This window comes from Bos indicus, chromosome 1 (genome assembly GCF_029378745.1).
Source record: "Bos indicus isolate NIAB-ARS_2022 breed Sahiwal x Tharparkar chromosome 1, NIAB-ARS_B.indTharparkar_mat_pri_1.0, whole genome shotgun sequence".
NCBI lineage: Eukaryota > Metazoa > Chordata > Mammalia > Artiodactyla > Bovidae > Bos > Bos indicus.
This window is the reverse complement of record NC_091760.1, coordinates 56,644,819-56,658,113: the sequence shown is the minus strand read 5'-3', so window position 1 is coordinate 56,658,113 and position 13,295 is coordinate 56,644,819. Positions and strand designations below refer to the sequence as shown.

Below are 13,295 nucleotides of genomic sequence, written 5' to 3'. Positions count from 1 at the left end.
TCTCCACATAACAAAGACAGAAAAACCACCAAGGAAAAAGTTGACAGCTTTGACCACCAACAACAAAACACCTCTCTAATAATCAAAGAGCTGGAGCAGATACTGACCAAAAAACTAAAAAGGGCTATTTTTAATGAGTTCAATTTTACTTGTAAACAAATATTAATGTAACTGTCAGGTTTTTCTTTTCCACTTTAATTTCTAGGAACTTACAAGTGGTTTTTACTGTCTAATTTTCCTACAGAAACATTCTGAGGATTTTTTGCTTTCTGCAAAAGTAAATCTGGTATAAATTTTTGTTTATTTCAACCCTTAAATCTTTACACAAGGATTTACATTACCCTGAAAGTATTGATAATTTGGCTCTCCCTTAGATCCCATGCGGAGAAGGCAATGGCACCCCACTCCAGTACTCTTGCCTGGAAAATCCCATGGATGGAGGAGCCTGGTAGGCTGCAGTCCATGGGGTCGCTGAGGGTCGGACACGACTGAGCGACTTCACTTTCACTTTTCACTTTCACGCATTGGAGAAGGAAATGGCAATCCACTCCAGTGTTCTTGTCTGGAGAATCCCAGGGACGGAGGAGCCTGGTGGGCTGCCCTCTATGGGGTCACACAGAGTTGGACACGACTGAAGTGACTTAGCAGTAGCAGTAGATCCCATGAGCTTCCAAGGACACATCTCCTTGTTTGTGTTTCAGTTAGCCAAAGTTAGTTCTTGTTGCTTGCAAATAAAAGTGTCTAATATATTTCCAAACCTAGACTAAACCCAAAAGTTAAAAGCCACTTCTGAAGAAGATTTTCCCCATGGAATCTTAAAACCATGGAGAAATAGATTTTCCATTGTGGTTCTTAGACCAAGGTCAATATTAGAATGCTCATTACTTAAGATCTCCCAAACATGGAGCCTACTTCTTCCTTCCACTTTCCCATCTGCAGCTGTGTGTGACTGGAGACCAGAAGAGTACTGGAGAAGCAACTGTTTATTACTAAAGATCTAAATTAATTGAAGTATGTTCCTCATTAATGGTTATGTAAAGTCTACAATATAAAGAGGCTAAGAACAGCAAAGAATTGAATGTATCCTATCTGGCAAGACCCTAACTTTGTCATATCCTGGCTACTGCACACTCTAGAGGCCAAGGAAAGGCATGATTAAGATACGATGTTGTTTCTGCTCTGTATATCAATTTGATATAAACCAAATAAAAAAAGTTCTGTAATTAATTAACTAAACTTATTATCTTTTCAAAGATAAAGAGGATTGCTATTCCCCTACCTGTGGCTCCCATGAAAACACTACAATCAAGAAAAAAACAACTCTTTGGGATTTTCATGTATATTTGAATACTCATGTGTATTTGAATTCAGTGAGACTTCAAAGTGCCCATAGGATACAAGTAATTAGGAAATATATATATATATATATATATGAACAATAAGCTTCTGACAAAAAGAAAATATAATAACACATGGAACTTATATCGATTTTTTAAAAACAAAAAGACTTGAGATTTATAATAGAGATCACATTAAAGTGATTGAAATGGAATTATGAATGAAGTGGCAACCATCCAAGAAAAGAACCAAGAAGTAAAAGTCATCGCAAATCTATCTTTACAGCTATCCTTTTTGATATTTTAATATTATCTTTTACCACATCTCACTTTTCAACCTACAAAAAATGTCATGCATCTTGGATATTTTAGTTCTGGGATCTTCCAAATGTTAGATCTACAAAATAAGTATAAGCAAATATACAAATGAAACATTTATTGATTGTACTGTGTCTAACTATATAAACATCTCCAAATATCTCTGAAGTACGGATTCTTTCAGACTTCTCAGAATTTAGAATTGCTTCTTCAAAGCAACAACTGAAATAAGTAGGTATTTTCAAGAGACTAGCAAAATCAGACCATCTAGGTATCCTCAATCATTTCAGCACACTCAACATTTGAGATGGGGACTTCCCTGGAGTTAAGGTTAAGCAGTTAAGAATCCACCCTGCCATGCAGGGGACGTGGGTTCAACCTCTGGTGGGAGAACTAAGATCCCACATGCCATGGGGCAACTAAGCCTATGAGTCACAACTACTCAGACCACGTGCCACAACTATTACAGAAGTCCGCATACTGCAACTAGAGAAGCCCACACACCAAACGAAAGACCCCACATGCCACAATTAAGACTCAAATAAATATTTTTTAAAAAGCATTTAGATAAATTAAATTTTACACCAATACATTCAATAATTAGTCTGAATTAGTATGTTTTAAACTGATAAGTGGTTTGACATGTCAACTTCAAAAATATAAGCAAAATCTTTTTTAACAATAACCCCAAACACTCAGAAATAAGCACAGAATAGTAGAGCCAAGTGACTAACAAAATGTGAGAACTATATTATAAACTGATAACTCAAATACTATTAGAATATAAAAGAATCTCTCTAACTTTGGGATCATAGGAGATCCTACATTCTAAGGAAAAACCTGGATCACATATCAAAAAAGGCTGAGAGAATTCAAGACACTAATGTATTAGTATGTATTAAGTATGTACTTTGTTTGCAGGCACTGTCACTGTTCTAGGTGCTGGGAACAGTACCGAGCAGGTAAGATATCCCTGTCCTTACGGGGTTTACAATCTAACTGGAAAGACATAATTAACAAGAAAATAAATAGATGCCAGATATTAAGAACTATGGAGGAAAATAAAGGAAGGTAAAAGTACAGATATTACTTTAGGATAGCACCACAGCTTTCTGATCAGAGTGACAAAAGATCTTTTTAAAATAATATTGGAACAAGGATTTGAAAAAGGTGAAATAGTGAGAAAAAAGAACCTTGCAGTATCCCTATGGTGAAGCAAGAGAAAGAATGGCAGGAAATGAGGCCACAGCAATAGCAGGGGACCAGGCTATACAACTGTATAACTTGGCTTTTATTAATCCTGATAAATTGAAAAACGACTAGAAAAGTTTTTGGCAGAAACATGATATACTCTAATTTACCTTTTAAAGGGACAAGGACCCCAGGTAAGAATACATTTTGTTAAAGGAGAGAGAAGATGGGGTTTGGAGCACCCTAACCAAAATGGTTCACTGATGCAATGGACATGAATTTGGGCAAACTTTGGGAGATGGTGAGGGACAGGGAGGCCTGGTGTGCTGCAGTCCATGGGTTTGCAAAGAGTCGGACATGACTGGGTGACTGAACAACAACAACAACCAAAGTGGTAGTGTTAAGTAGTAGTCAGATTCTGGATATACTGTATTTTGGAAGCAGAGCAAATGGGATTTTTTGGTGATGGACCCAAATATTGGGTCTAAGATAAACAGAGAACCCAAAATTACTCCCAAGTTATGGCCTGAATAAGTGAGATGATGGAGTTGGCCTTTTACCAAAGTGAGAACTAGCGTTTTTAAGTGTTTTTAAGGATTAGACTGCAGAAGTGCAGCTTTTAAGTTTGTGATACCTATCTCACAACCAAACAGACAAGATTTATAAACAGCTGGATACATAAAAGTATGCTGTTCTGGACGAACTGATGGACTGAAGATGTAGATTCAGAGTAATCAACCTATAAAAGGTATATAAAGTCATGAGACTGGATGAAACCATTACAGAGTATTAACACAAAGACTAAGCACTCATGGTGCATTCAAATATTTAAAGGTCTGGAAGTTGAATAGAACTCAAAAGAGAAGATGGCAAAAGCATGGCCAGGGAAGAAGGAAGAGAACCAAAAAGTATATCCTGCACAATAAGTATAGCAAGTATACAGAAAGAGAGAGCTATCAATTACCCCAAATGCTGTGTAGGCCAAAAATGAGGCCTAATAAGTAACCTATGAATTTAGCAACTCTCTTACTGAATGGTGAGGATAAAATAAAAGCCTGATGGGACTAGATTTGTAATACTGAAGAGTATACATACTTCTGAGTCTAGTCAAGGAAGGGTAACAAGATTTACCCTCAGGCTTGAAACAACCATAATGATTCCAGAGAGACAGTAAACACACCAGTGAGCCTGATGATTAGCCTCAGCTTACCACTCAGAGTGAATTCCAGGGCCAACACTAGAGACAGAGAGACCCTACACAGCCAGGCAGTCTGTCTGAGTTCTACCCAAGCTAATAGTGAAGATTCTAGCCAGTACAATCAGGCCAGAAAACAAAATAAAAGGTATCTGGATTAGGAAAGAGTAAAACTGTCTTTATTTGCAGAAAACACAATTTTCTATTTATAGAATATCTGATGGAATCTATTAAAAAGCTACTACAACAGGGTGATTAGCAACAACAGTATAGTACTTATATAGGATCTAACATCAATACACAAAAATTAACTGTATTTTTATGTATTAGCAACGAAAAACTAGGAAAAAATTTTAAACATTGCTGTTTAGCATTTAAAAAAAAAGATATGCTAAGGAGAAATTTGACAAAAGCTGTAAAACACTGGTACAGTTAAAACTGCAAAATTGAGAAATTAAAGACCTAAATAAAAGGAAAGGCATACTTGTTCAGAGGTTAGAAGATTCAATATTCTTAAAACATTAGTTTATCTAAATTGATTTACAGATTCAATATAATCCCAGTCAAAAGCCAATATACCCATTTATGAAAAACAGGCTGTTGCTAAAATTAATATAGAAATGCAAACGTAAATTTTTGTGACTCTGCCTCCAGTTCAGTTCAGTTCAGTGGCTCAGTCGTGTCCAATTCTTTGCAACCTCATGAATCGCAGCACGCCAGGCCTCCCTGTCCATCACCAACTCCCGGAGTTCATTCAGACTCATGTCCATCGAGTCAGTGATGCCATCCAGCCATCTCATCCTCTGTCATCCCCTTCTCCTCCTGCCCCCAATCCCTCCCAGCATCAGAGTCTTTTCCAGTGAGTCAGCTCTTTGCATGAGGTGGCCAAAGTACTGGAGTTTCAGCTTTAGCATCATTCCTTCCAAAGAAATCCAAGGGCTGATCTCCTTCAGAATGGACTGGTTGGATCTCCTTGAAGTCCAAGGGACTCTCAAGAGTCTTCTCCAACACCACAATTCAAAAGCATCAATTCTTCGGTTTTCAGCTTACATCACAGTCCAACTCTCACATCCATACATGACCGCAGGAAAAACCATAGCCTTGACTAGACGGACCTTTGTGGGCAAAGTAATGTCTCTGCTTTGAATACGCTACCTAGGTTGGTCATAACTTTACTTTCAAGGAGTAAGCGTCTTTTAATTTCACTCTGCTTGGGCAACTATTTTCTTAGATATGTAATTAAAAGCACAATCAGTATATTTCATCAAAATTTAAATTTTCTGCTCTTCAGAAGACACTTCTTAAGTCACTTAATGGGAAAATGTCTTCTGCAAATCATATCTGATAAAGGATTTATAGCTGATAAAGAACTTGAATCCAAATATAAAAAGAATACTCAAAACTCCATAAACGTAAAACAAACAGGTCAATAAAAAATGGGCAAAAGATTAGAACAGACACATCACCAAACAGCACATGAAAAGATGTCCAACATCATCAGGGAAATGCAACTAAGGCCACAATAAGATACCACTACACATCAGAGTAGATATAATCAAAAAAGTTGACACCACCAAGTGCTGGAGAGAATGTGGAAAAACAAATTCTCCTACACTGCTGGTTGAACTATAAAGTGGGACAACCTCATTGGCAGTTTCTTAAGCATATAAGCACTGTATCATTCACCAACTTTACTCCATTATCTTTACTCAGTAGAAAAAATGGCATGTATTGATACAAAGACTTACACACAAATGTTCATAGCAGCTTCATACTTAACAGTCATAAACTGGAAGCACCCCAAATGTCCAGCAAGAGATGAATGAATAAAGAAATTGAGGAATATCTGTACAATGAAATGCTACTCACCAATAAAAACGAATATTCAAGTAGGAGAGAAGCTTCTTCAATTTGATAAAGAACATTTATCTAAAAAACTTATGGCTAACACGAGAAGCTTCTAGTAAGAAACTAGAAGGTTTCATGATAAGATCAGGAACAAGTCAAGGATGTACCCTTTGCCGTCCCTTTTCAACATCATACTGGTCTTCCCTGGTGGCTCGGATGGTTAAAAATCTGCCTGCAATGCAGGATACCTGGGTTCTATCCCTGGGTCAGGAAGATCCCCTGAGGAAGGGAATGGCAACCCCCTCAGGCATTCTTGCCTAGAGAATTCCACGGACAGAGGAACCTGGTGGGCTACAGTCCACGGGGTCCCAAAAAGTCAGACACAACTGAGTGACTAACACTTCAACATCACATGATGTAGTAAGAATAAGAAATAAGTAATATATTGATTAGAAAGGAAGAAATAAAACACTGATGACAAATGACATGATCATCTATGTAGGAAATCAGAAAGAATCAACAAAAAACTCAAACTGATAAAGCAATTATAGCAAGGCTGTAGGATACACCTGCTTTCCTATATATTAGCAATGAACAAATAGAATTTGAAATGTAAAACACAATATTATTTATATCAGCACCCCCAAAGAAAATATTTAGGTATAAATCTAACAAAATATGTATAAGATCTATTTAAAGAAAACTAAATAAAAATATTTGTTCTATGTTTATGGGTAGGAAGAGTCAATATTGTCAAGATGTCACTTCTCATCTTGATCTACAGATTCAACACAATCCTTGCTCCCAGCAAACTGCTTTATGGATATCGACAAACTGATTCTAAAATGTCTATGGAAAATCAAGACACAGGATTAGTCAACAATACTGAAGAACAAAGTCAGAAGACTGATACCACATGACTTCAAAACTGCCTATAAAGACAGAATAATCAAGACAGTGACATTGGTGAAAGAACAGACAGACTGACAGAACAAAACAGAGCCCAGGAATAGATTCATTTTACTAGGTCAATTGATCTTTAAAAGAAACAAAGCAATGTAGTGAAGCAAAGAGTCTTTTCAACAAGTGATCCGGGAACAACTGAACATTCACATGCAAAAATATAAGTCAAGACACAGACTTTACACCCTTCACAAAAATTAACTCAAAATCGATCGCAGGATTTTCCCTTGTGGTCCAGTGGTTAAGAATCTGCCATCCAATACAGGTGACTCAAGGTTGAATTCCTGGTAGGGGAACTAAGATCCAACATGCCTTGCTGCTGCTGCTGCTAAGTCACTTCAGTCGTGTCCGACTCTGTGCGACCCCATGGACTGCAGCCCACCAGGCTCCTCTGTCCATGGGATTTTCCAGGCAAGAATACTGGAGTGGGTTGCCACTGCCTTCTCCCCCAACATGCCTTAGAGCAAAATAAAACAAAAGAGCTCTCTGTAGTCCTTAACAATTTTTTAAGAGTACAAAAATGTTCCAGATCAAACAGTTTGAGAACCACTACTAGAAAAATGTATGATTTCAGACTAGTACCAAGAGCCACTCATACTTACTAATCTTGAATTACAGTGACATCAATCAGTATTCAGCTGCCTAAGTGGATAAATGGAGACGGCAAAGAGTAAAAGAATTCAGTTTGGTTCAGAGTTTTACCAGGCTAGCACAATCAGAAGAAAGATGAGCAAGCAGCTGATGTTCAGGCAAATAAATGATTTCAATGGTAGACTACAGACTTTAGTCAAGAAGGAAATAACGATTAAAGGATTATAGAAACCAACGTAGTTAAAGAATTACTGTAGTAAGTATTAAGTAAAGGGAGGCAGAAAATGGGACAAAATCAATCTCTTTGAGACTCAGTTTTCATATTTTATGAACACCTTACAGTTGCATATTCCTGAAAACTGTCAGTTTTTATATATACCATTATTATGATCCCCACATGCACAACCAAAAAATGTATGTGGATGTCCAGTTGTTCCAGGATAACTTGTTGAAAAGACTCTCTTTGCTCCGTTACACTGCCTTTGTTTCTTTTAAAGATCAACTAACCTACTTCAATGACTCTATACCTGGGCTCTCTGTAAGGTACATAGGTAATTTTTTTCCATATGATAGACTGAGAACCAAAAAAGTTAAAAGACTTACCACAGGTCATATAAATAAAAAGAGACAGTGCCTTTTGCAATAGTCCAGAGGATCAGAGAAAGCTTTGCAAAAGGTGGCATTTAAGCTGTTAATGCTTCCCTGATAGCTCAGTTGATTAAAAAATCCACTTGCAATGCAGGAGGCCCCAGTTCGATTCCTGAGTCAGGAAGATCCACTGGAGAAGGGATAGGCTACCAGCTCCAGTATTCTTGGGCTTCCCTTGTGGCTCAGCTGGTAAAGAATCCGCCTGCAATGCAGAAGACCTGGGTTTGATCCCTGGGTTGGGAAGATCTCCTGGAGAAGGGAAAGGTTACCTGCTTCAATATTCAGGCCTGGAGAATTCCATGGACTGTACACTAGAGTCCATGAGGTTGCAAAGAGTCAGATACGACTGAGGGATTTTCACTTTACTGTTATTCCAGCCATAAAACTTATAATCAACAGTAAACAATGTTCAACCAATGGTATTGTTTTTTAACAATACTGATGAATTTACTTCTGGTCCTTAAATTTACTTTAACTTCAACTGTAAGTCATACATAAAAACCTTAATAATCTGAAAATCTCAAACTTACTTTTAAAAGAAGCATCTCTAAGTAAGTATATGGAGCTTATGGTTGAGTAGTGTAATACTTTGTGAATCAGAATAAAAGTTGTGAATGTTAACAGGATGGAATAAAAGAGAACTTTGGAGCCTGAGTAACCTATGTTCAATAACACACAGATCTCTAAATTATTACAGTGTGACCCTGGGTACTTCAATACCTTGTTTCAGTACCTATAAAACATGACTTATCACATAATTAATAAGGTTTTAGTAAAATCTTAAAGAAAAAATTAAATGGAACTTCCTTGGTGATACAGTGGTTAAGACTGTGAGCTTCCAAAGCAGGGGCCCTGGTTCCATCCCTAGTCAGGGAACCAAGATCCAACACACTGCAACTGAGTGCACTTGCTGCAACTACTGAGCCCACGCGCCTCAAGGAGAGAAGTCCAGGTCTCACAACAAGGAGACTAGGCGCTGCAAGGAAGACACATCACAGCCGAAATAAATGAAAAAACCATGGAGCACACAATCAGTCAGTTCAGTTCAGTCACTCAGTCGTGTGCGACTCTTTGCTGCACCATGGACCACAGCACAGCAAGCCTCCCTGTCCATCATCAACTTCCAGAGTTTACTCAAACTCATGTCCCCTGAGAGTTGGTGATACTATCCAACCATCTCATCCTCTGTCATCCCCTTCTCCTCCTGCCCTCAATCTTTCCCAGCATCAGGGTCTTTTCAAATGAGTCAGTTCTTCACATCAGGTGGCCAAAGTATTGGAGTTTCAGCTTCAACATCAGTCCTTCCAATGAATATTCAGGACTGATCCTGAATCAGTCCAGAATCCTAAAGGATTAGGATGAACTGGTTAGATCTCCTTGCACTCCAAGGGACTCTCAAGAGTCTTCTCCAACACCACAGTTCAAAAGCATCAATTCTTTGGTGCTTAGCTTTATTTATAGTCCAACTCTCATATCCTTACATGACTACTGGAAAAACCATAGCCTCGACTAGATGCACCTTTGTTGGCAAATTAATGTCTCTGCTTTTTAATATGCTGTCTAGGTTGCTCATACCTTTTCTGCCAAGGAGTGTCTTTTAATTTCATGGATGCAGTCACAATCCGCAGTGATTTTGGAGCCCAGAAAAATAAAGTCTGTCACTGTTTCCACTGCTTCCCTATCTATTTGTCATGAAGTAATGGGACAGATGCCATGATCTTAGTTTTCTGAATGTTGAGTTTTCAGGCAACTTTTTCACTCTCCTCTTTCACTTTCATCAAGAGGCTCTTAAGTTCTTCTTCCCTTTTGGCCATAATGGTGGTGTCATCTGCATATCTGAGGTTATTGATATCTCTCCCAGCAATCTTGATTCTAGCTTGTGCTTCCTCCAGCCCAGTGTTTCTCATGAGGTACTCTGCATATAAGTTAAATAAGCAGAGTGACAATATACAGCTTGACGTACTCCTTTTCCTATTTGGAACCAGTCTGTTGTTCCATGGTCCAGTTCTAACTGATGCTTCCTGACCTGCATACAGATTTCTCAAGAGGCAGGTCAGGCAATCTGGTATTCCCATCTCTTTCAGAATTTTCCAGTTTGTTGTGGTCCACACTGTCAAAGGCTTTGGCATAGTCAATAAAACAGAAATAGATGTTTTTCTGGAACTCTCTTGCTTTTTCCATGATCCAGCGGATGTTGGCAATTTGATCTCTGGTTCCTCTGCCTTTTCTAAAACCAGCTTGAACATCTGGAAGTTCATGGTTCACATATTGCTGAAGCCTGGCTTGGAGAATTTTGAGCGTTACTTTGCTAGCATGTGAGATGAGTACCATTGTGCGGTAGTTTGAGCATTCTTTGGCATTGCCTTTCTTTGGGATTGGAATGAAAACTGACCTTTTCCAGTCCTGTGGCCACTGCTGAGTTTTCCAAATGTGCTGGCATATTGAGTGCAGCACTTTCACAGCATCATCTTTTAGGATTTGAAAGAGCTCAACTGGCATTCCATCACCTCCACCAGCTTTGTTCGTAGTGATGCTTCCAAAGGCCAACTTGACTTCACATTCCAGGATGTCTGGCTCTAGGTGAGTGATCACGATATCATGATTATCTGGGTCATGAAGATCTTTTTTGTACAGTTCTTCTGTGTATTCTTGCCACCTCTTCTTAATATCTTCTGCTTCTGTTAGGTCCATACCATTTCTGTCCTTTATTGAGCCCATCTTTGCATGAAATGTTCCCTTGGTATCTCTAATTTTCTTGAAGAGATCTCTAGTCTTTCTCATTATATTGCTTTTCCATATTAGCTCACTTATTTTTTCACTTACTACAACCTAGACTTGTAATATCTAAGCCCTTGCCCCAGTGTTTTCATTTATAGCAGCCTTGCAAAATGTTAATTCTAAATCAGTTCAGCTGTACAAATTCTGTATGCTTATTTCTCAGCTACTAGTGGGACATGGGGAGAAAAAAATCATATAAGCACGCAGATTGGTGCCACTGTTAATCAGGCGTTAGCTTCATGGAGCATGCACTAACTAAACCAAAAGAATTGTTAGAAAAACTGTCTAAGGTCCAACTGAAGCTAAAGCCTGATTAACAGTGACACCAATCTGTGTGCTTATATGATTTTTTTTTTCCCCATGTCCCACTAGTAGCTGAGAAATAAGCATAAAGAATTTGTACAGCTGAACTGATTCAGAATTAACATTTTGCAAGGCTGCTATAAGTGAAAAACACTGGGGCAAGTGCTTAGATATTACAAATCTAGGTTGTAATAAGTGAAAAAGTAAGTGAGCTAATATGGAAAAACTACAAATATGTATGGCACATGGTAAGAGCTCAAATACTTATTGCATTTCATTCACTCCAATTAAGTACTAAGTATTATAACGTGGGCTTCCCTTGTGGCTCAGACGTTAAAGAATCTGCCTGCAATGCAGGAGACCTGGGTTCAATCTCTGGGTTGGGAAGATCCCCTGGAGAAGGAAATGGCAACCCACTCCAGTATTCTTGCCTAGAGAATCCCCAGGGACAGAGGAGCCTGGTGGGCTGCAGTCCATGGGGTTGCAAAGAGCTGGACACGACTAAGAACATTGTAACACAGAACATAACACAGCCTGAGACTTCCAAGAGCTGAGAATCTAGAATAGAAAATACAACATGTGAGGCAATGGATGTGGGGTAGAGTGATCATCTTTTAGAGTGAAAAGAAGTGGAGGAGTATTATTGTTGACTATGCCAGAAACACAGTTGTAAGCCTAGACATTCCAAGGCAAACTGGGTTATATCACCTTTATGAAAGTCACCATAATTAAAGATGAAAAAGAAACCTGGGAGAAGGAATGGGAGAAGGAATGAGAGAAGGGTGTAGAAGGAGAAAAGTTGAAACATTTTCTTCAGCCAAGCCCAAAGTGCTGCTAAGTCACCTCAGTTGTGTCCGACTCTGTGGGACCCCATAGACGGCAGCCCACCAGGCTCCTCCGTCCCTGGGATTCTCCAGGCAAGAACACTGGAGTGGGTTGCCATTTCCTTCTCCAATGCATGAAAGTGAAAAGTGAAAGTGAAGTCACTCAGTCGTGTCTGACTCAGCGACCCCATGGACTGCAGCCTACCAGGCTCCTCCATCCATGAGATTTTCCAGGCAAGAGTACTGGAGTGGGGTGCCACTGCAAACTGGTGATTACTAATTTTACTTGGTAATATGTGGAAATGCAGTAGAACTTGAGCTAGATTTTATTTAGGCAAGGTAGAATTTTTCTAAAGCTGAGTTTTTCCAAACAGAGAATGAGTACTATAGGAAGAAGGACGAAAGCAAAGAGATTCACAGAAACAGAAAATACACGGAAAGTTTGGACAAGTAAGAAAAATCTAAAGTACTGGTTAACAAATAACAGTGATGAAATCAGAAAGGCAAATTCTTAATTCAGTTTCTTTGCACATCCGTTTTTTTCACTAACATTTATTTAACATTTAACCAATACAGACCAGGGTTTATGCTGAGAAAGGACAGGAAGAGGCACATTCCATGCCCTTCAAGAGTTTAAAATAAAATCAGGGAAATTGTAAATAAGGGGGAAAAAGTAAGTAATACTGAAAAGTAAAAATACAAGAAGCCAAAAAATTAACTAGAAAAATTCATGTAGCACAAGTTCATATATTATAGTGGAAAAAATAAAGCACAGATGAAGAAAGTAATTAGGAGATGTTCACCTGTGAATGTGACCTTATTTAGAAAACATACAGGCTCAATTTGCATATATATAAGAGAAATACTAAAAATCAATCATCTAACCAACCATTTCAAAAAAGAAATAATAAACCATCCAAAAATTGTAGAAGAAAAGACAGAACAGATAATAATGAAACAGAAAACAAACATAGGGACTTCCCTGATGGTCCAGAGTTAAGACTCCACGCTTCCAATGCAGGGGGCTTGGGTTCAATCCCTGACTGAGGAATTAAGATCCCCCATGCCATGTGGTACACGCCAAAAATTTTTTTAAAAAGGGAAACATAGAGAGCTTGGACAATGAGTCAAAGATAGATTCTTTGAAAAGTTGAATAAAACTGATTAACTCCTGGCAAGACTGATCCAGAAAACAGAAAAAAGAAATAAATAAACCTGAGGAATGAGAAAGGGGGGCATTAATATTAGATACTCCAGGCAGTAAAAAGTTAGTTAAAAAAAATAACAACTTGAGGTCAA

At 38.4% G+C, this 13,295-nt stretch overlaps 1 protein-coding gene across 5 annotated transcripts in view; it reads right to left on the bottom strand.

The window, feature by feature from the left end:
* The window catches only part of NECTIN3 (nectin cell adhesion molecule 3), a 196,160-nt gene that overhangs the window by 160,054 nt on the left and 22,811 nt on the right, over positions 1-13,295 (bottom strand). Inside the window, exon 1 of one of the 5 annotated variants that reach the window (XM_070787562.1) lies at positions 8,047-11,100. The exons of the other annotated variants lie outside the window; for them this stretch is intronic. Coding sequence (XP_070643663.1) covers positions 8,047-8,056 — 10 coding nt within the window. The 5' untranslated portion in view covers positions 8,057-11,100. Of the gene's footprint in view, positions 1-8,046; positions 11,101-13,295 lie in introns of those variants that run through there. 5 annotated transcript variants of the gene reach the window in all.